At 38.0% G+C, this 23,046-nt stretch overlaps 1 protein-coding gene across 2 annotated transcripts in view; it reads left to right on the top strand.

The window, feature by feature from the left end:
• The window catches only part of slc9a7 (solute carrier family 9 member 7), a 65,867-nt gene extending 43,710 nt beyond the window's left edge, over positions 1-22,157 (top strand). For both annotated transcript variants that reach the window (XM_053227973.1, XM_053227976.1), the window contains 4 exons: positions 3,954-4,017; positions 7,424-7,506; positions 11,104-11,209; positions 18,152-22,157. In XM_053227973.1, the coding sequence (XP_053083948.1) occupies positions 3,954-4,017; positions 7,424-7,506; positions 11,104-11,209; positions 18,152-18,400 (502 nt within the window). In that variant the 3' untranslated portion in view covers positions 18,401-22,157. The remainder of the gene's footprint in view (positions 1-3,953; positions 4,018-7,423; positions 7,507-11,103; positions 11,210-18,151) is intronic.
• The last annotated feature ends 889 nt before the right edge of the window (positions 22,158-23,046 follow it).

Raw genomic sequence — 23,046 nt, 5'->3', positions numbered from 1 at the left:
ATCTTTTAGCTCGCCATGCTAACATGCTGGGCTTTTTCGTACGTGGGCGGGATTGAGGCCGGGCTCGAGGAGAAAAAATGTATTCAGCTCAACCTGTTGAACTATTAGAGATGGTCAAACGGTAAATCTTACCTAATGCACCTTTTAAAAGCTTTCCATTAAGCAGTTTTATTACTAATACTGCTTCAATTCCTTTATAGCGTGCAATAAAACAGGTCCAGATTTATTTACTGCAATATTAAAAGCATGAAATGAAGTGCGTAGTGTGTGCTATGAGAAGGAGGAATGAAGCAGGCTGATGTTCTTCATCACAGCGTGAAGTCCAGGAGCTGAGGGTTTTGTTTGGACTGTCGCTGCTGCTCGGCTGTAGGCCTTTTTCCTTCTCCAGCCTCCACCGTTACTCCCCCAGACGTGGCAAAAATAACAGCAGCTCGTTAAAGGCTCGGCCCACCACACGAGTGAGTCACCAGAGAGAGCTCGTCAGCCTGGTTTTCTGCTTTAACCATTATGTGCAGCGTGAGCAGAGAGGCATGCTCAGAGTGATAGTTTAACCAGAATAAATGATAACTCACTCTTTGTTTGAGTACTTTGGCCCAGCTGTCAAAGCTCAAGCTCTATCTAGATTAATTCTCATTTCCTGGATTGCCTGTGTAGTGTGCCGAGCTGTAGGTCTTCACCTCATCCAAGATTCTCACAGGTTCCTTTCAGGTACCTGTACACAGAGACAGCTGAAGAAACAGATCAGATTCACTGCACTTTAGCATCGTATTATTTCACATTCATAGAAATGTTTTTTTTTTATTTTTTTTATTTCACACTGTAATTTATATACCTGTAATTTAAATGAAACTTCACTCACATTAATGCTAAATATACATTAAAATAAAATATGAAATAAATATAATATAAAATAATATAATATATAATAATATGTAATATAATAAAAATAAAAGAGAATATGCAGTTCAGTAACTGAGGTAGTGTGTGATGAAATGGAGTGAGTGAATAAGTGAATAAAGAAGAGATTAAATGAGTGAGTAGTTAAAGTAGAATAATTGATTCAGTAAGTAAATGAGTGAAAGAGCGACTGAGTGAAGGAGTGAGTGATTACATAAATGAGTGAGTGAGTGAGTGTGTGAATGGGTGACTGAGTGAAGAAATGGCTGAGTGAATTAATGGGTAACTGAATGAAAGGGTGAGTGAATAAATGAGTGTGAGAGTGAGTGAGTGAAGAAGTGACTGAATTAAAGCGGTAACTGAGTGAAGGAGTGAATGAATGAGTGAATGAATGAGTAAATGAGTGAGTGATTGTGTGAAAGAGTGAGTGAATGAGTAATTAAGTAAATGAGTGAGTGATTGTGTGAATGAGTGACTGGGTGAAGATGTGACTAAGTGACTGACTTAAAGCGGTAACTGAGTGAATGAATGAGTGAATGAATGAGTAAATGAGTGAGTGATTGAGTAATTAAGTAAATGAGTGAGTGATTGTGTGAATGAGTGACTGGGTGAAGAAGTGACTACGTGACTGAATTAACAGGTAACTGAGTGAAGGAGTGAATGAATAAGTAAATAAGTGAGTGATCGTTTGAAGGAGTGAGTGAATGAGTAATTAAGTAAATAAGTGAATGATTTATGCGTGACTGAATTAATGAGTAACTTAACAAAAGAGAATAAATGAGTGATTAAATGAATAAGTAATTAAATGAATGAATAAGTGACTAATTGTCAGAGATTAAATAAATGAGGGAAAACATAACTGAGTGATTAAATTAAGTGCTGAGTGAATGAGTGAACAATCTAAGTGATTACATGAAGTAAATAAGTTGGTGAGTAATTAAATGTAAATGTGAATGAGTAAGTGAATAATTATGCAAATGAGTGAGTAGGTGACTGAATGAGCGAGCAGGTGACAGAATGAAAGAGTCAGTGACTGAATGAGCGAGCAGGTGACTGAATGAGCGAGCAGGTGACAGAATGAAAGAGTCAGTGACTGAATGAGCGAGCAGGTGACAGAATGAAAGAGTCAGTGACTGAATGAGCGAGCAGGTGACAGAATGAACAAGCAGGTGACTGAATGAACGAGCAGGTGACTGAATGAGCAGGTGTCCGAGGATAGAGTTGAATAAATATTCGTGATAAAATGTCTGAGAAGGATGAGTACTTGTGTGTGTGTGTGTGTGTGAAAACTGTGTGAAGTTTCCTGTATGATGTTAATTACAGGTTTAAAGGTCAGTGATGTACAGGTCATATTTCACCAGAGAACCAAGTGCCTGAGAGTTCATTTGCAGTCACGGTTCAGTTTGGCTTTTTCTTTTCCTGCCGTGTGAAACGTTATGTGAGCAGTCTGGTAAGCCGTTGTGGCATTCCTGCGGGGTTACAGAACGTCGGAAGAACCCACGTGAGCGTCACGTGACTCTGCTGGAATGTATCGACTGGTTTAATTGCCTTTAATATTCACAAACATGTCCTAATGCGAACTAATGTTTGTCTTGTAATGGCACAGTCTGTGTGTGTGTGTGTGTGTGTGTGTGTGTGTGTGTGTGTGTGTGTGTGTGAGTGAGAAGATAACTCAATAATCATGTGCTCTTGCCCTTGATATTGAGTTATCTGCATACACACACACACACACCATCACATGACACTGGTGAAATGTATCAACTTGTTTAATTACCGTTAATATTCACAAACACGTCCTAATGAGAACTGGTATTTGTAATGCGCAGTGTGTGTGTGTGTGTGTGTGTGTGTGTGTGTGTGTGTGTGTGTGTGTGTGTGTGCGGATAGAGACCACATGGCTCAGGATATTGGCAGGAAGTCAGGAATGTGTGAGAGAGAAAGAGAGAGCGAGTGTAGGATTCTTGGTTTGGTCGGACTGAAATGGATCACATGAGTGTCAGGGCAATTAAAGCACTGTGTTCCAATATCAAGGCTCACTAGTTAGGCAGCCTGGTACCTTTTTCTTTTTTTCTTTTTTTCAGACCAAGTGCATGTTTTTTGGTACTCATCATTACTGACACTGATACCGAAATGAGGTACTGATCAATCAAGGGCATCAGGGATTGTTTTATTCAGCTCTGTTTAGCGGTCGATGCTAAGTGCAATCACAGTGTAATTTTAGAAGTACAAAATAGTTTTTTTTTAGTAATTTATTATCAGATCTGAGTGAAATGTTGACGTTCCTGACTGTTCTGTCTCATTTCTGTTGTAGCTCTGCCTTTCCATTGTCCATATCCAGACTTAATAACTACGTTCACGCTAGCCTCCATCATTGCTTGGTGTCCATATTTCCTAGTTGCCTAGTAACAGTGTTCCCACAACCATGAGCACTTGATAATCAAGTATATTGCACTGCGTGTACACGTTTCTGTGTCGAAATCGCACATGGCCAACAAGACTGTCGATCTGACTAAAGGGTATATTTGCAATGTCACAAATTTCCTGTTTATTTGTATTGTGTGTATTTGTGTAGTGGTTAAAATTAACCACATAATGTTAAATAATCTCACAGGATTTGTAGCTAGCTTGCTAGACACACAGCTAGAAATAGCTCATCATCTGCAGAACTCCCTTATGAGACTGTATAGAAAATAAATAAATGATTTTTCATTTAGCGGTTGATGCTAACTTTGATTACAGTGTAATTTTAATAGTTTTTTTTTGTTTGTTTTAGTAATTTACCAACATTTCTGAGGGAAATGTTGACATTCTTCATAAATTTGTCTTATTTCTATTTTCATCCAACCTTTACATTGTGTAAAAAACACACTTGCTAGTTAAATTTTTAGCATTAGATATTACCCTATGTATATCTTGGTTGCTTAGCAACAGTGTGACAGCTCAGGACTTGCACGCTGTATCATGCCTTTGTATATGAAATGTATAATTAATTAATGTGTGTGTTGAAGTGGGAGTTTTTTTTCACGAGACTTATCTATAGTCTTTATTTCTTTCAGAGTTGGCGTGGACCCTGATCAAGATCTTCAGCCATGTGGAGACAGCTTCCAGGTCCTTCAAGGGGTAAGTAAATATCTTCAAGATGTCGTCAGTTGAAATGAAATATTACTCTGATGAAGTAACTTGCTGCGAAGGTGTTTCACTTCTTAAAGTTCAAATTAGCAGAGCTTGCTAAAACAATTAACACCTTTCCAACTAACCACAAGCACTTTGGTTGCAAGTAAGTGTTGCTACCTATTCCATTTTGCATATGACTAAGGTTATTGCACAACTGTAAGTGTAGTTCTACCAAAAGCAAGAACGGAAAAGCCTGACCACATCTTTTTGTACACACACACACACACACACACACACACACACACACACACACACTTTATAAGACGCTGTGCACCTGCTATTGCACTTGAACAGCATTGTAAGTATAAAAAAAAAAAAAAGATATGCATCTCTCATCTGACATTTCACTTAAATTACATTTAAATTAAATTAACTTAAATTACAAAACAATTTAAAAAAATTGTAGCTTCTTGACTGCATATCGCACTTGACGCTTTCGCTGTTAATGCTATATTTAATTCTCTTTAAACCATCATATAAAACATGTTTGCACATAAACTGTAAGTTGGAAAAACAGCGCTGGTTTGTATCGTTTTATATGTTGTGATGTCTCATCTCTCTCAGATCAGAAGGGAGTTCACGAAACTGAAATATTTTGGATATGGTCAGCATGGGAGGAAATTGCTAAGCAGTGTGGCTGTGAAACAAGTTCTCCATTAGAGAACTTAGATGTTTAAATGTTTATTTTACCGTCGTCAGCATTAGCCTGACAAGAGAAAAGAGCACATTTTATTTTATATAACATTTCTATAACATTTTACATATTACGTCATTTAGGAAAGTGAGGAATTGAGTAACTGAGTGTTTTACAGATGAAATATAAGATAAAAATACAGGTTAAAAATATAACTGAGGCTGTTCTGAGATTTTACATGTACACACAAAAGCATCAGATATTTATATGTTATAGCTAAATATAATTTTTTAATTTAAAAAAACATTCATTTAATTATTTTTACAGATTTTTTTTTTTTTTTTTTTTTTTTTTTTTTTTTTACATGCGCTTTGCCAGGACTTTGCACTATATTGTATTTACGTGTTAACTGAACTATAATGTCGTCCTACAACTAAAAGAAAAGTTTTTGTGAGATGTAGATGGTTCCACGTGGATACTCTAAAGATTTACACTCACACCCTCACTTTAGTGTTTAATTTCACCTGATTCTGTAGATTTGTACCTGAGAACTGCTGCTGTAATCGTAACGGCTCTCCTGTCGCTCATCCCAGGACTCTTATTCACAATCTGCTCATCCTGTAAACGCACTCACACCTGTCTGGCTTTACTCTTCTACACCTGTATACAATAATGATTTATAATCACACTATCCGGTGTCACCCAGAAGAGGCAGGGTTCCATTTTGAGCGCCCTTAAGGGTACTTCAGGGAGCTTTTCCTCACCGCTGTCGCCTCTGGCTTGCTCATTATCCTACGTACGCACTATCAAGTGACAAGTCACTCGTGTTGCTTGTAGCTTGTGACTTGCAGTCGTGGGCTGTCCAGCGCTATTTTGAAACAGTAATAGCGAGTAAAATACAAATAAAATACTCTGCTGATCAGTATGAAAATTCTTTCTTTGATTTGCATGTTACATTGCTCAACTTTGTCCTAGTATTGTTCTCAGATTAGATAAGCAAAACAAGCTAACTGTACTAGCTACAGTTGAGGCCAAATGTTTGTATACACCTCAGCTAAAGACACACATTTCCTCTGACAGATTTATTAGGGTTGTAAATCTGTTGTAAATCTTTCTGGATCAGTTTTACCAGAAGTAAGATGACTGGAGAATCAGGAGACCAAGAGCCAGGGTATAATAAAAGAGATGGTTTATTGCATGCGTGCGTAAAGACAGCCAGGACGCTCCGTAGTCTAAACATAAGTTGGACACAGTCGAAGTTTATACTAATGTGTATGTGCAAAGGACACACTCAAGAACATATAGATAATACCCAAGCCTAATAAGTGATAAAACATAAGAGAAAAATATAATAAAGCACTGTGACCCAAAAAAACAGTGTGACCCAAAAAAACAGATACGTGTACATTATGAGTGAACAAAGGACACACAAGTATGCATCATGAGTAAGCAAAAATCTTAAATGATTAAATCATGTATCTTTCATCACATAATCAGTGAAAAAGAGAAAATAATCCCACACACTCGCACAACATGATGCTGCCACCCCCATGCTTCACAGTTGAGGTGGTGTTCTTCAGACTAAAGCCTTCTTCAGCCTCACCCTTTCTCCTGCATACGTAGCACTGATCATTGCAGCCAAACAGTTAGATTTTTTTGTTTCATCTAACCAGAGAACACTCCTCCCAAAGGCTGCTGATCACGTGCAAACTTCAAACTTGTTTTTTTTTTTTTTTTAAATATATGATTCTCTTAATGGTGGATGTCCATCCACCACCATACCTTGGTACCTGATGCCTCCAACTCCTTCAGCAGTTCTTTTATTGTAGTCTTAGGATTCAGTTGAACCTTTCCAACCAAAGTTCCTTCGTCTCTGGGAGTTAATTTGTTAGTTTGTGCCCCTTTCCTGAATGATGCGTGTCTGTGTGGTTCCAGGATTTTTATATTCAATTGTTTGGAAATTGCTCCTAATGAGGAACTGGTCTTGTGGAGGCCCACGTTTTTTGTTTTTTGTTTTCCCCTGAGGTCTTGACTGAATTGCTTGCATTTTTCATATTAACAAGGGCGAAAAGGCACTGGCCCTTAAATACACTCTTAATTAACTCCTAATTATGACAATCGGCCAATCAGAATCTTCTAAAAGTAATTACATCGTTTTCTGGACTCTTCCAGCCTGTTTAAAGGGTGGAACTTGGAGTATGCAAAAGTAATATTGTAATATTGTAATATTAAATGTGTGGAGTTGTTAAAAATTGAGTTTTAATATCTTTAGCCAAGGTGTGTATAAACTGCCTCGACTGTATGTATACTCACTACAGGCACCACTGATCTCTGCTACTTTCTTCCAAGCTTTATTTTTCTTTATGTCTCTAGGCATCTCAGAGCACATTTAATGCGAGGTTGTTTATGACAGAATAAGATGAAACCACAGTTTGTTCCATTTTTGCATGCCACATAGTAATAGGGAACTAACTGCAGGTCGGAACTAAAGTTGTGTGTGGGGAAACTGTAGAAATGTCGAATCATTCGAGCCGAATGTTTGGATTTATTGTTTTGCTGTTTGTTTTCTAATTAGCATACAACTGAAAAAATAAAATGTCACCAAGTTGCTTTGTTGTCTCTGTCGCTGAAATAAAAACTCAATTGAATTGTTGTGATTGAAGATGTTGCTTCGAGACTCGGGTGCATTTTGTCTCCTCTGTTTTCTGTTCTCTGTAGGATGGAAGTCAGCAGGAGGGCCAGAGCAAGACGAAGCAGGAGAGCGCCTGGCTCTTCAGGCTGTGGTACACTTTTGACCACAAGTATCCTTTCAGCATTTTGGAGTTGAGCAGCTCTTGATACAGTACACACCCTGCACCTCACTTAATCTTTTCTTTCCTTTTTTCCTTCTTTCTTTCCTTCGTCTCACTCGCCTCAGTCAGTTCAGCGCTGTGTAAACAGAATGAACAGAAGGCACTTGACGTCTGCTGCCACGTGTCGAGAAGGAAGAGTGCAGCATGCAGCGACAGGCTCTGGGAGAACGGGTCAGGGTGAATATCGCTGTTGGGTTTCGTGTGAGGAATTGAATTGAGGGAGAATGAAAAGAAAGGAAGAGAAGAAGAAATCCAGGTGTTAAGAATGAAGCACTGTACGCAAGGCCTTGCCCTCTATCAGCTGTCCAAAATTCTCACTAGACCATAATAATGTCTCAACTAAAGGAAATCATCCTACCTAAGGAGCTTAGGAAATTCAAATATTATACCACAGTGCTGTTGATTTCTGGATTCTGATTGGTCAGAAAGTGTTGATTAGTGTAGCTTAAGCTGCTGGATAGATGGCCTCACATTTGTCTCAAGAATATTCTGGTATAAAGTGGAGTTTATTGTTGTCTCAATGACTGCAAGTTTGCCAGGTCCTGTGGGTGTAGAACAAGCCTCAATCATCACCCCTCCACCATCATGCTTGACAGTTGGTATGAGGTGTTTGTGGTGATACACTGTGTTTGGTTTCCCCAACCCTGACACTTCACCTTCACCTTGAACCTTTGTGGTTTGTTCAGATGCAATTTTGCAAACTTAAGTTGTGCTTCACTTGTTCTCTTTTTGGAGAGAACAGGCTTTTTCCTTGCCACCCTTCCATGAAAACCATACTTGTTTAGCCTTTTTCTGATTGTGCCATCACGAACATAAACATTTAGTGTACTTAGACAGGCCTGTTGGTCATGTGATGTTGCCCTTGGGCTTTTCTTTAAATCTTTGAGCATTAAATGGTCTGACCTTGGACTGAATTTGCTGGAACACCCACTCCTGGGATGACTGGCAACTGTCATGAAGGCTCTCCATTTGTAAACAGTTCTTCTCCCTGTAAAGTGGTGAATTTCAAATAGTTTGGAGATGGCCTTATAACTCTTCCCAGAATGATGAACAGCAACAGTTGCTTCTCTGGAGTCATGACTGATTTCCTTTCTTTTTGGCATGATGTGGACACACAGCTCAGTGGTCCAGAACACCAAACTGCCAAAAGTTCTGCTTTTATAGAGCTAGTCACACTTCTTGATGATTAACAAATCTTGTGCATTTCATTAGTACCGCCTGGCTGCTAATTACTCTCTTAATGACTGTAGAAGTAGGAAGGATTTACTTACTTTTTCCCACCTGGTTTCTGAATGTTGGTTTACTTTTTGGGAAAAAATGACTACATATTGAAATCTGTTGTGTTTTTTTTGTTGTCAACTGAAGTTATTTGTTTGGTTATAGGAGTTGGTGAGGACCACACTATTAATATTTAGGCCCTGATAAATAAAATCATAGAACTGAAGGACGGTGTACTTTCTTTTTCTCATGACTGTATATTAATGAGCCCTAATTTGTTATTGTTTCTATAGTAATAGCTCATCACAGCAGTAGCTCATCACTGATATGATGAAGTTTCCTTAAACTGAGGAGATGTTTGTTCAATGTTTTTGTAAGGAGTCTCCAGTGTCAGAGCTTTGAAAAAGTCACTATGACTACTAGCATCTTAACCAATCAGAACAAACAGGAGTCTCTACTCACCTGTCAATCAGACGGTTGTGTGTTTTAGGGGCGTGGCTTTAGAAGAAACACTAACAAGAGCGAAAATCATTGACTGTATCTTTAACTAGCTGAATGTTTTCTGCTTTGAGAATTGGAATAAGCAGCAGGTGTTGTACTTAATTGTAGCACTTATTAAATTAATGTTCATGTTTTCACGTTCCTCTTCCACTTCCTGCACAGCTGAGACTACGAGCTCCCCAGCTGACTCACAGGTGTTTATTACAGATGAGCCACATGTGTGTCTGTGCTTGTAGTAACATGGGACTTTGACATGGTATGCGATCGTTTAATTATTTATTTCTTTACTTATTTATTTATAATCCAGTCTTTCATTTTACGCAGGAACAATTCATTCAGATCATGTCTTCCTATTCACTATATGTAAATAAGAGCCTGTTGAAAATTAAATACTTGGAAGTAATAGAATATAGTAATATTATATACATTATAAATACTTACAGGTGATATAGTAAGTTTAGGACATTATTTTATTGATTAGAACATGTAAAATATGTCAAAATAAACCACAAATGACATAAGATTATGCAGAACATTTTTTTTTTCATGAAGCAATACAAGTTATATTCATGTATGCATTAAAAATAAATGAAGAGAAGCTGTTCTGATTTAACTTGTGCTGCATGTTGCTTCAGTCTTTAAATGGGGCGATGAAAAATACGTCATGTGGCACAACCACACATTCACGTTTATGAAAGGGTTCTAAGTCAGGATGGATAGTTGTATTGTAAGGCGATAGATCATTAGCGATTCAAATCTGTCTTCTGTTTGAATGGATTCTCACAGCAACAAAGCAGAGGACAGCCCTCTGAAAGCCATTAAGCTAAATGTGCATTTGAATAGCTTTAGCAGACTGAGCTTCAGAGTGCTGAGGAAAGCACGTGCCAGGAGATGAGTGTGTGTGTGTGTGTGTGTGAGTGAGAGAGTGAGAGAGAGAGTGTGCGCTCTTAATGAGTAACTACTGAGGACATCACGAGCGTCTGAGAACTTGACTGTGTTCCTGACATGAGTTTGCCTTGGAGGACGGTGACATTTGGTTTACTCGTAGAGAAAGTAAGCAATTTTAACCAGAGTGGAAAAACAATCAGCTCTTGACATATTAACACAGTTAAAGAGAATGTGCAGGAATGATTATATAAAATAAATATCACGCCCAGGTTTATATTAAAGCCCTCGTTCTGGCATGTTATCGTTTCTATAGTAACAGCGCATACACAGGGACTTGTACGGCGGATTTAGAAAGTTTTCTGTAAAGAGAGGTTTATTTAACGTTTAGGAGGAGGTGGAGTCTCCAGTGTCAGAGTTTTGTAACAGTCAGAGATAAAGCTGTAACTTTAAGCTTTCCAACATACAGAACAGAGGAGTCTTGTGACATTTTGTGGTTTCTTGGTAACATGACAAGCTGTTAAATAAACATGACAATTTTATTTAATCTGTGGTCGCACCACCTGACGTTTTTAAGGAAAAATGACTAACGTTGTTTATTCAAAATCGTTGTGGTATATGAGCACTTCAGGACATGCAAGTATAAGAAATAATGAACTTTTGGTTGGTTAATATACACATTACACATTACAGACTGTGCAATTGATTATTTTTCTATAAAGTATGTATTATTCCTCACTTACCAACTAGGAACATTAATAAAGAACAAATGTAGAATTTGAAAGTAAGCTATAGTGAATTTTTGTTCAATTTGGGTAAGAAGAGACTCTTAGTTGTACTGTTGTTTATAAAAAAAGACGTGATATTGATTAGCGTAAATTAGAAACGGTTGAGGTGTGTGTCAGGCTTTGTTTCTGTTCTCCTCCTTAAGTGTAAACACAGCTACCTGAAACCCATCCTGACCCACAGCGGGCCTCCTCTCACCACCACCTTACCGGCCTGCTGTGGACCGCTGGCACGCTGCCTGACCAGCCCTCAGGCCTATGAGGTAAAACACACACACACACACACGCAGTGTAAAGACATTCCCATATGGTGTGTGTGTGTGCGCGTGTGTGTGTGTTGTGTTGTATTCATGGCTCAAACCATCAGTAGTACATCAAACTTCTCCATATTCAAACCAGATGGGGTCTTTTTTTGGGTGTAATGCACTTCAAAGTGCTTTAAAGAGGAAGAAAGTTAGAAAAAAAAAATCATAAGGGAGGAAGCAAGAAATAGAGAAAATAAAAATAGAATAGAAATTCTATAAGTATAAATAATAAGCCTGAACGATGCTGTTAGGGGCAATGTGATGTAGTGTAAAGGTAAGAGAGGGGACAAAATAAAATTATTGTACGAATAAGAAAGAGGTAAGATTAAAATCTAATAGTAGCTGAATGTTTTGAGAAAATATTGAGGTTGATAGTCATAAGTATTTCTTTTTTTCCCCTAATTTGTCTGAATATAAGACACCATCCTGAAGCCATGGTAGTGTACACTAGTCTCGTGCAGTGTAACGATATAATCGTCTCTGCATGATATTACGCTTCTACAATGTCCTGTTATGTTAACTGCGATTATATTATCAGATTTTACGCATTTTTTTTTTTTATAGAAGCTCCACAATTTAACATCGAAGTACGCTAATACGAATTATCACTAAATATTTGAAGGCTTTTTCTCCCCAATAAAGCAGGAGATGAGCCAATCGACGTATGAGTCTGGAATTATTTGCGTAAGTCTTTCGAACTCTTTGGTATTAACTGACACAATGTGGAAGCTCCGCCCCCTTCCTCCATCCCACATTTTCTCGAATGGACTGGAGGGTCGCTCTCGCATTCTGTCATGGGGAATGTTTTGAGTTCATTAATGTGAAATAAAATCTATGTATGTATCTATGCGTGTTCGATTTAGCTAGCATCAGCTACTATATTTATTCGGGATGCCATTTAAAAATGTGGTCAAAAAGCGGCGCTTTTGATTTTCAGCTGAAAGAGAAAAAAGGAAGATTGTGGAAGATTAAACAGGTCAACAACAAAGCGTCTAAGCTAACAAATGTTAAGGGTGATGATAATTAAAGTTACTAAATACACTAATCAGGTACATTCATACACTTTGAGAAGCAGATCAACGAGAAGATGTCGGCCAGGTTGTCCATAGCAAGCGATTTGTAAAAGTATTATAGCAAAAATATACTTTGGGGTTTTTTTTCTTACTGTTTACTGCACATTACTGCCCTTAAAAAGAGAAAAATCTGGGTTTTCATGATTACCCCAGATCCCGACTGCACAGCTGGGAATATTATTACACACTCCCTCACTCTCCTTTAACCTGAAATGGAAGAAATGCTCATTTTCCTGTTTTATTTTAAGCTAAGTGTTCTGGATGATTAAATCATGAATCACAGTTTTAAAAAAAAAAAGGTAAATTACAAGCAGGGAAAAATGAATATCGGACAAGTATACAGCAGATTCTGTAATAACAAAAACAGAGTGAAGCTTAGTGATGAAAAATGCTCTTACATCACGATTATTAATTTCATAATGTCATACTTGCATATGATACAGTGTAATATCTTCCTTAAATGACATTTCCATTAACATATGAAGTTCCAACAAATAGTCAGACATTAGTGCTGGATACAGTAGAGTTATTTTCCAGACTGGAGTTGATGACATAGTTACAGAGATTTCAGAAGGTCAAACCTTTAAAATATTTACATCTGGTTTAAATTAACTCAGTAGTACGTGACTGCCAGAGCGTTAACCGAAACACACTGTGCTGTTTTGCATGTGCGAATTTGACTGCTTCCTGTTATCACTTCCTGTCAATCTACTACAGTCATATCTCCGTTTACAAGGCTTAATTTACTCAAATGTATTTAATATTAAAAAAATAAGTTTACTTGCCATTACAATTTCAGTGAATTTGGAGCATGCTCGTCAAACGCTGCGGCGAATTCACTCCATTTTTCATTTCGCTGACGTTCTCTCAACTGTTATTGTTACTGTCTCGTCCTGGGATGCAAAAATTAATGCAAAAATTGTTTTTTTTTAACGGACTGAGTCATCAGTTTTGCTGTTGTTGCTTAGTAATAGCAGTAATAGCAATTAGTAATAACAAACTTTCTTTACATGGCATCTTTCATGCATTAAAATGCAGCTCAGTGTGCTTTACAAAGAAAAAAAAATCATAAGGAAAGGAGCATAAAAAATAGATGAAATAAAACTCTAATAGGAATTTTCAAAATAAATCATGTAAAATATAATAAATAAAAAAAATAGATACAAATAATAACAAATTGGATAAATAAGGAATTGCAGCTCAGAAGAAACTTTTAAACAAATTAATAAATGAACGTCAAATATTATAACAAATATGAAATTAGAGAAACGCTGAAGTATTAAATGTTTTAATCTGCTGTTTGTCTCGAGTCGCAGACTCTATCCGATAAAATACATTTGTTCTCTTTTTGTTTGCTTAAAAGTCCATTCATTTTGTTGCTAAGCATTAAAGAGTGGCATAATGTGATTCCTAAGCGTTCACTCTCAGCAAGGCAAACATACTCGGGTTGTTCATTTGCTACACAAACCAAGCGTTTAGCGTTATATTTAACCTCCGAGTTAGATTCGTGTTACATTCAGATTCAGTGCTGCTGCTTGAACTTTTAAGCAGCTTTGCTTGGGACTGCTAATCAGGACAGTGCTGAAGGTTAGATAAGCCTGAATATGGGATAGTATAGGGTCTGAATTCACAATCATCACAATCAGACAATTTCTGTTTAAAGCAGAGAGACGGTGTTAATGTCGCAGGCTGTCTGTGCTGAATTACTGTCTGTGCTACAGCCAAATAAAGCAGCGTCAATAAATTGAATAAGAAGGTTACAGGAAGTTGCATTGATGGCTGTCTTAGCAATAAAGTGATAGAGCTAGAATGTAAATATATATCAGTGTAAATGTAAATCCACCTCCGATGATGGACGTCCAACAAACGTTGGACTCAGAGTCCCAGAATGCAATGCAGCAATGAGGCTCAGCTAGTTAGTTGATGGTGGTATTAGGATGAAAGTTGGAAGCTGATCTGTTTGAGAGAGCTGGACAGACTAAAGGATTAAAGCGCCGCTGCATCGCTCTCTTTGGGTAGAGATAAAAAGAGGGATAAATCACCACTGCACCACTATCAGCTGGAAGTTGAATGGCATTGTGGGTAGTGTAGGAAACTGTTAACCAAGGTGAAAATAGACCAACGTGTCAGATTTTAATTTCAAGACATATCAACTAAAGATGGTGGACCGTCCAGCATATAATCACTACATTCTACATTTTATATGATTTCGGTTAAATAAGCATTGATATGGTGAGGTGTTGTGTAAGGAGGTGTTTATTTAACATTTATGGAAGGAGTCTCCAGTGTCAGCGCTTTGTAACAGTCAGAGGTAAAGCTGTATCTTTAAGTTTTCTGTCAGAAAGGACAGATGAGTTTGTTTTGTTTTGTTTCTCAGTAACTTCAAGAGAGAGAAAAAACGAGGCTGGTGACGGAACGGCTGTTTATAGCTGCTATAATAATATACGTGGACGTTAAATTAGATGTAACTATAATTGGATAAAAAGTATGTCGTTCTTTAATCAATAAACATTGTAGTTGTTGGAAAATTGCTGCGGTGTAAGAGGAATAAAATGTTTTTGGGATGTTCTGTAGCTCTGCTTCATCACACCACCCTGTCATGGGTGCTATTATTTTTGTACTGGTGCCAATACTGAGTTCCAGTGTCAGCACGCAGAAAGTGGAGTGAATGCCGCGTTACTGCTCTCACTGACACTCAAACTAAAGTTTATCCAGAGTTTATTAAACCTCCTTCCTCTCACGGATCTCGGGAGGAAGTGGCTCTTGGCGAGTTCTTCAGTATCGAGGCTTTATTCTGACTGAAGATGTTTTTGTGCTGCTGTGAAAGGTGTTTTAAAAGGCTTAGAGACAGAAAGGCACAAATCCAGACTCGGACTGAAGGGAGAAGATGCGCTCCGGGTTCTCCATCACACAAAAGAGGCTTTCAGCGCCGGCACCCCGGGAGCCGTTCGCTTCTAATATCCGAGATGTGAAGAACACAGCTATTCACTGCGCAGTCACAGTCCAATGCATTCTGGCAAATTCCACTGTTCGTCTCAATGCTGATACTGTAGCTGCAGGGACGCTTGGCTGATTTCACAAATGTCTCACAGTCCTCCATTGCTCCATTGTGCTCCTCTCACACAATGAGCTGAATGTCTCTCCGGCCCGTGTCCTCCTGCCCCCCCACTTTTATTGTGAATGGACAAAAGCAAAGTCAGCGATTGTCACAGCTCTAAATATAATGTCACTGTGACAGCGTTGGCTTTGAGAAAGCATTTCACCCTCCAGCGTCACATGGACAATAATTGCCCAAGATAGGCTTCATCGGTTTATTTCGAGTATGTAGCTGCTCAAAAGTGCCAATCTTTATGCTAGCGGACCATCAATTCACAGCTGTAATATAGAGCTAATAGAGCATATATATAGAGCACTATTTCTCCCGTATTCTTTTAATGACGGTCATTAATATAACTTGCCCTCACAGTGGTTCAGTGGAGACAAAATGTCACAGAGAAACATGATTAGCCGTTTGTCGAGTCCAAACCAAAGCATAAATTTACACTTTTGGCTCATTCGCTGTTTAGTTTGGTTTCATTCCACACCATAAATAACTGCAGTGGTCAAAAAGCATAAACAAGACCATAGCAATGGTGCGTGTAGAGCTGAAAACATTCCCATAGAACTTTTTCACTCATTGGTCAGAAATATGACGATGGAAAAATGGAGAATACAGAGTCTGTGCTCAGTAAATGATGGGGCCAAGCACTTTCTGGCTCCACCACTTATTGTGAACGTCCAAATTTGCCCTATTGGTGGCACTAGAGCGCTTGAGCAGCATACACCACAATTGCTCTGATGGTAGATGAGACTTTCCTTTGTCACTGGGCCAAATTTCATAAAAAGCATATAAAGTGTTCTGTGGACTGCCATAGAGTCCCATGTGGAAGTATAAGAAGAAGAAGAAGAAGATTTCTTTCGGTGACGCTTTCGGTGCTTGGCCCCCTAACTAGTTATAACATCTGGTGTATCGTCCAGAGATTATTTTCTCCTTTTTCTTTGTCGGTCCAAATCCCTACAGGCATAGCATTTCTGTAGCACTACAGCTCTGTCCTTTGGCCCAGTTTAGGAGCTCAAAAAAAAAAATCCTGCTTTCCTAAGTGTGCTGTTTAGTTCAGGTGAGAACACACCAATCAGAGTCGGGTCCGAGAGCAGGTGAGCTAAGTGCTTCCATTACAGCGAGAAAGCGATTCAACTCTGAATCGACTCAACTGCAGAAAATGAATCAAACATGCCGTGTGTTTTGGATTGTAGCTTTGTCTTTTGTTCTGTTTTTGGTACCTGTGAGCTGCTAAACTGAGCCAAAGGACAGAGCTGTAGAGCTGCAGAAATGCCACTCAGAAATGTTCTGGAGATTTGAACGAACAAAACGAGAAAATGAATTCTGGGTGATGCACAAAATGTTTTAAAACTAGTTATTTATATAATTATCAAATCATTTCTTTAGATTTAAATTTATTTCTCCCTCTGTATATCTCTAACAGCTTGAGAATGATGAACTCATCACTTTGTCATTATCCTGTACCATGTTGTTGGTCTGTTGTGTGTGTGTGTGTGTGTGTGTGAGTGTGTGTATGTGAGTGAACCAGCAGTCAGCACCTCATCAATCTGCCCCATTGATTTGCCCATTGAGGTCAGTGCATGTGTGTGGTCCGTTTATTCCTCATCCTTTGTATCCTTCTGTTCTTCTGTTGTCATCTTTTATTTGTTTCATCTCTTAAGAAATGAAATGAAACATGAATTTTTTTGTGCTTTAACAAAGAAAACTCTACAATGACTCTGTATACAGATGTTTCTTTAATTATTTATGCAAGGAGGCTACAGTGTCAGTACTTTTTTATAGTACACTTAGTATAGTATAGTATAGTATAGTATAGTATAGTAAACTTAATAGTTTTAAAGTTCAAAGCGTAAGTGGTTTTCGCTGTAATTCCAGAAAGTTCTAGCTTCATGGAGGTTATGTCAGAACATGCTGGCTGAGGAACACATTTGCTAACATAATTATCACTTTTAAAGGACAAAATCCTGTTTAAGTAATCTTTATATCCTCATGTGAAAGTGACAAATCCACTGCTTATGTGGTTAAATTTGCAGCCAAGTTAAAGAAGGAATACAAAAGTTGATTTGAAAACCTTGTGATTTGTTTGATGTACTAGGAAACCTCACAATATTGCAGAAAGCAAGCGTTCCTCAGCACGAGTTCTTTGGATAGTTCTTAGCTTCCTAACCATCTGTTGTACTTAGAACTTCCTCTAGCGGGACAAACTGATGGTTCATTTAAGGTTCTAATTATGATTTCTTTCTCTAAAAATGCATGTTGTGTATTATTTAAAACGTTGTGACGTAAAGTTATGTTTACGAACGGCAGAAGTCATTTTCTTGGCTTGGTTTATCTCAATAATGTAAAGTGAATCGACAGGAAGTGTGTATAACTTGCTAGCTAATATTAACAATCTGTTTTTAGCTAGGTAAATCTTTTCTGAATAGGGTGTGTGTGTGTGTGTGTGTGTGTGTGTGTGTGTGTGTGTGAGAGAGAGAGAGAGAGAGAGAGAGAGAGAGAGTGTTTACTCTTATGTAAAAAGCTCTAAGTCTAGCTCCACTCTTTACTCTTGTGTGTTTCCACAGTGTCCTTCATGATCCTTTGTTTTAAGCTTGCGTGTGTGCATGTGTACGTGTGTGTGTGTGTGCGCGTGTGTGTTGTACCTGTGTGTGTGTGTGTGTGTATGTGCACCTGAGCGCCCCACCCCTCTCCCCCGCTTCATCTCCCGCTTGTCCCTGTGCTCCGCAGAACAGCGAGCAGCTTCGGGACACTGACTCGGACCTCATCCTGACGGACGGGGACCTGACGCTGACGTACGGCGACACGGCCATCACGGTTAACGGCGCCTCTTCGTCGTCATCGGCGTCGGGCCCGAAGAGCGGTAAACGCAACGGCAGCACGTCCGAGGAAGCTCTGGAGAGAGAGCTGGACTCGCGGGAGCAGGAGCTCCTGAGCCGGGGAACACGGCTGGTCTTTCCCATGGAAGATCACGCCTGAGACTCCGCCCCCAACACGCTGACCACTCCCCCTGCACATTCCTGCACATCTCTCTCTCTCTCTCTCTCTCTATCTCCATGTCTAGGACACCTCACTCCATCTGATCCTCCTGCGCTGCTTTAAAGACTTCGGGCAGGGGAGAGGGAAAGCGAGAGATAAAGAGTCTGAGCGAGAAGATCTCGTGTGTTTACTGAACTGCAGAAGACGCAGAACATTGGCGATACTGTGATTCGAGACAATAAACAATAGGAAACCTGCTTTTTCGAAGCGTGGTGAGGAACTTTGAGGAACTTTGGGCATGCTGGAGGATATGTGGGGCATGATTGGCTGTAGGTGGGGACTTTTTTTTTTTTTTTTCTTTTTCTTTTTCTTCTCTCATCAGCCATCACCCACACTGAACAGCTAAAAATGTGAACCTTAGTATGTGAAGTCTGTCTGCCTCACAAGCCAAGTGTAGCTCTTTTTATTTCCCACACACACACACACACACACACACACACACACACACGCATACACACGCACACACACGCACACACACGCGCTTTCTTTGTGAGAAGAATTACAGCAAGTCTTACCGCTGGATTCATTCAGCATAACCCTAGCATTCATTACATGCTTTATATTTCATTATTCAAATGTTGGTTGAGGTGTTTGTATGTAAATATGCAAAGCTCACGCCGGCGATTTTGTGAGCTTCACACAGAGACGTTCTTCCAGCATACAAATGACGAGATGTAATCTGCTGTATCTGAAAGTTTCCGCATTATCGGGTATCGCCTATTATCTGATCTCCTGAAGCATTATGGCCAAGATCAGGGTTGGGAAAAGTTCTGATGAAGTGTACTTAAGTAACAGCAGGAGTATGGAGGCAACAGTCTACTCGAGTGAAAGTCAAAAAGTATCCACGTTTAAACACGCGCAAGTATTCGAGAGTAAAAACAAAATCACTTCAACTTCAAGCCCGTCGTTGCATAGCTGTCGAGTTCGCTAAGCAGCCAGTCATAAGGAAAATACACTGCTAACACACACACACACACACACACACACACACACCTAGAATTTGCCTTGTTGTGTAGCGAAAGTGTAATAACTATTTCAGAATGAATGCCAAGTCACATTAGCGACGAAAACTAAACTAGCTAGCTAATTTAACTAGCTAAATTATGAGGGTGAGTTAAATGAAAGATGCAAAATACAAAAATTTCGAAAGGATTTTATTTCAGTCACTCTCATACAAAACTCAACTTGCTAGCTAATTCAAGAAAATGCATTACGAAACTTAACTGGCTAGTTCATTTAACCAGCTAAATTAAAAAACTGAACTAGCTGATTTACCAAACTCAAAGTTAACTTCTTTAGTTTGGTGGCAAATTTTAAAGACCAATGTTTCATTTTTCATTTAATTTATATTTAATAACCCTCTTAGAATTAATGCTAAGTTGCAACAAAAATAAACTTAACTAGCTAGCTAATTTAATGAGCTAATTTACAAAATTAGCTTTACAAAATTTACAAAACTCATCTAGCCAATTTAACAAACTAAATTAAAAACCCTAGCTAGTTAACAAGTTAATTTACAAAGCTTAACTAGCTAGCTAATTTAACTAGCTACATTACAAATCTGAACTAGGTAGCTAATCTTATGAGCTAATTTACAAACCTTAATTTTCTAGCTAATTTAACCAGCAATATCACAAAGCTTAACTAGCTAATTTACCAAACTTACAGTTAATGTAACTTGATGTACTTTTTCTAGCTTTGATGGTGAATTGTGAAGAGCATTTCATTCATTGCATATTTCATAATCCTTTCGGATTTTAATTAATGCTAAGTCACATTAGCTACGGGGAAAAAAACATAACTAGCTAGCAAATTTAATTATCTAAATTACAAAACCTAACTAGCTAGCTAATTTAAACTAAATTACAAAACTGTACTAGCTAAAAAAAAAAAAAAAAGAAAAGAAAAATTTCGTGTGGTTTGAGATTTGTAACGAGGATTTTGAAGGTCAAAATGAAGATGTAAGGAGTAAAAAGTGTTTTTTTTTTTTTTCTGTTGTAAATGGACTTGAGTAACAGTGCGTAAGTATTAAACGTTAATAATACTTAAGTGAAGTAAAAGTATAGTAACAAAGTAGAATTACTCAGTATTTTCCACCCTGGATACACAGACATCTGTGTTATGATAGCTGATATATCAGAAAACCTTTAAAAAATAAAAAAAAAAAAAAAGAAAAACAAAAAAAAATTCAAAATTTTATAAGGAACAACTTCATGAGATTTTATAATATATGTATATATCACATGACCCTCCAGCTCATCTTCAGCGCTTCAGTGTTTACGTGTCACTCCTGCAACATTAACATACACACATAGCATTTACACGCCGCGTTCCCACTTCTCTGTTTTCACCCAGACGTGAGTGATGTGCACAGCTGTGGCTCCGCCCCTCTACCCCAGTGCGATGATGACTCACGCTTTCACAACGCACTGCTGTGTCCATGTTGTATCTCCCGAGTGTTTTTCTCCAGCTAGGCCACATAAACAAGAGCAGCGAGCGCCGTGTGACGCGGGTGTACGCTTAGCTGCAGGAGTCTGAGTTATCGCAGCTGCTTAAAGAAAAAAAAAAAGCTCCTCTAACATCTGCGTCAGAAATCTGACTGGTATCTGAATAACTGAATCTCTGAATGCAGTCCTTTATGTCCAAATTCTCTGCAGGACGGATTGTACAAGACGCCACTGTCTGAGTCCTCGTCATAAATTCGGAAAGTTGTTTATTAGCGACTCGTGTTACAATCAGTCCACTTCCTCTACCTCCTAATAAAAACCCCGAGCAGTTATATTAGGCCTGTCACAGTTAGGATTTTAGCTGAAAACCTTAACAGAAGCATAATTGTAGATGTTTATCAGCATTGAACAATTCATTTTTCTTTTTGCTTTTTATACTGTAAAATATTGCAGACAAATTATACATTTCAAATATTACATAAAAATGATAAAGAAAAATGTAAAGAAAATATACATGTATAAAAAGTATATATCTCAAAGTGCTTAACGTAAAAGAATAAAGTTAAGACGAAGAATGAATCAATAGGTGATATGTAGATATAAGTACAAGTAGAAATTAAAATTATAATTAGATATAGAAATTATAAATAACTGTCTTTAATTATGAAATGTAACTAGCTAGCTAATTTAAGCAGAACTAAATTACAAAACTCAATTTGCTAGGTAATTTAATGAGCTAATTTACAATGTGTAACTAAAGAGTTAATTTTACAAACTAAACTACAAAACTTACATCGCTTGTTAATATAATGAGCTAATTTACAAAAATGTAACTAGCTAGCTCATTTATCTAGCGAAATCCTAATTCATCAAACTTAATGTTCGCTTAAATTCTTTCGCTTTGTTGCTGAATTTTAAAGACATATTTTATCTTTCATTTCATGTGTGTTTAATAACCATTTTGGATTGAATACTAAGTCACATTAGCAAAAAAAAAAAAAGCAACATTTAGCTAGCTAAAAAAAACGTAGCTAGTTAACAAACTAAAGTACAGAACCGATTGAAAATGAAAGTAGAAATAAAAAGTAAATGAATAAATAACTAAATAAATAATAAAAATAAAAGTAAAAATAATTACAAATATATAAATGACAGAGCAAACCAAAGAAACACTGTGAAGATAAAAAGGTAAACAATATTTAATACAACAATTAAAATACTATTTAAAAAAAAAAAAAAAAAAAAAACAATCCACAAATAGCAAAACAATCTACAGCTTTTAAAAACTCAATAGATGGTTCACAATCCCAGATAAGGCCATTTTGAACCGGTAGGTGTGTAACCTGGATTGTGAATGTTGTGTGTGTTCAAGTGGTTTTGGTTGAAAAAAATGACTTCGCTATTGACGCGCCCTTGACTCGGAAAGTCGAGTTACCGAGTGATAATTACGACATTGTAGTAGCGTTCCAGTGCGTTCCACCTCGTAATTACAATATTTATTATCCAACAGGACATGAAAGCTGCATATGTTACGACTTATTACTGCGTTACGTAAAAGTTTCAGAGGTCTCGAGTGCTGCAAAAGAAAAGCGTTGGCCCAGAAAATCATGATAAAGCTACAGCCATCTGGAACAAGTTTGGTTTAGTCCCTGTCAATCAGAGCGACACTAGCCAATCATGTGCGTCTATGAGCTCATGTATGCGGAAGAGGGCAGATAGCACTTTCCTTTGGGTTTGTTACAAAGCATGAGCAGCGGTTCGTAAAAAAAAACAAACAAAAAAAAACATGGCTGCCTTCACGTGTCTCAGAGGAAGCATGCGTTCGTTTTCACACTCCCTGATTGGTGCACATGTCTGTTATGAGTTATGTATACTTCATCCGGCCCTTAAGTAAATTGAATTTCATATTTTTGCTTATGAACGATGTTATGATACTGTCATGACAGAGATATGTACTGTGTATTTTCTCTGGACCATAAGTAAAGTTACATATTTCTGCTTAGAGCCAATCGTGAGCTCATGTATGCGGAAGAGGGCAGATAGCGCGTTCCTCAGAGTGTGTTACGCCGACCTGTGATGCAGCATGACCAACAGTTTAAAAAAAAAAAAAAAGAAAAGAAAGAAGTGATTGGCTTCACG

The sequence above is a fragment of the Pangasianodon hypophthalmus genome, chromosome 2 (genome assembly GCF_027358585.1).
Source record: "Pangasianodon hypophthalmus isolate fPanHyp1 chromosome 2, fPanHyp1.pri, whole genome shotgun sequence".
Classification (NCBI taxonomy): Eukaryota; Metazoa; Chordata; class Actinopteri; order Siluriformes; family Pangasiidae; genus Pangasianodon; species Pangasianodon hypophthalmus.
The sequence above is the reverse complement of the archived record's forward strand: the minus strand, read 5'-3'. Positions and strand labels throughout refer to the sequence as shown.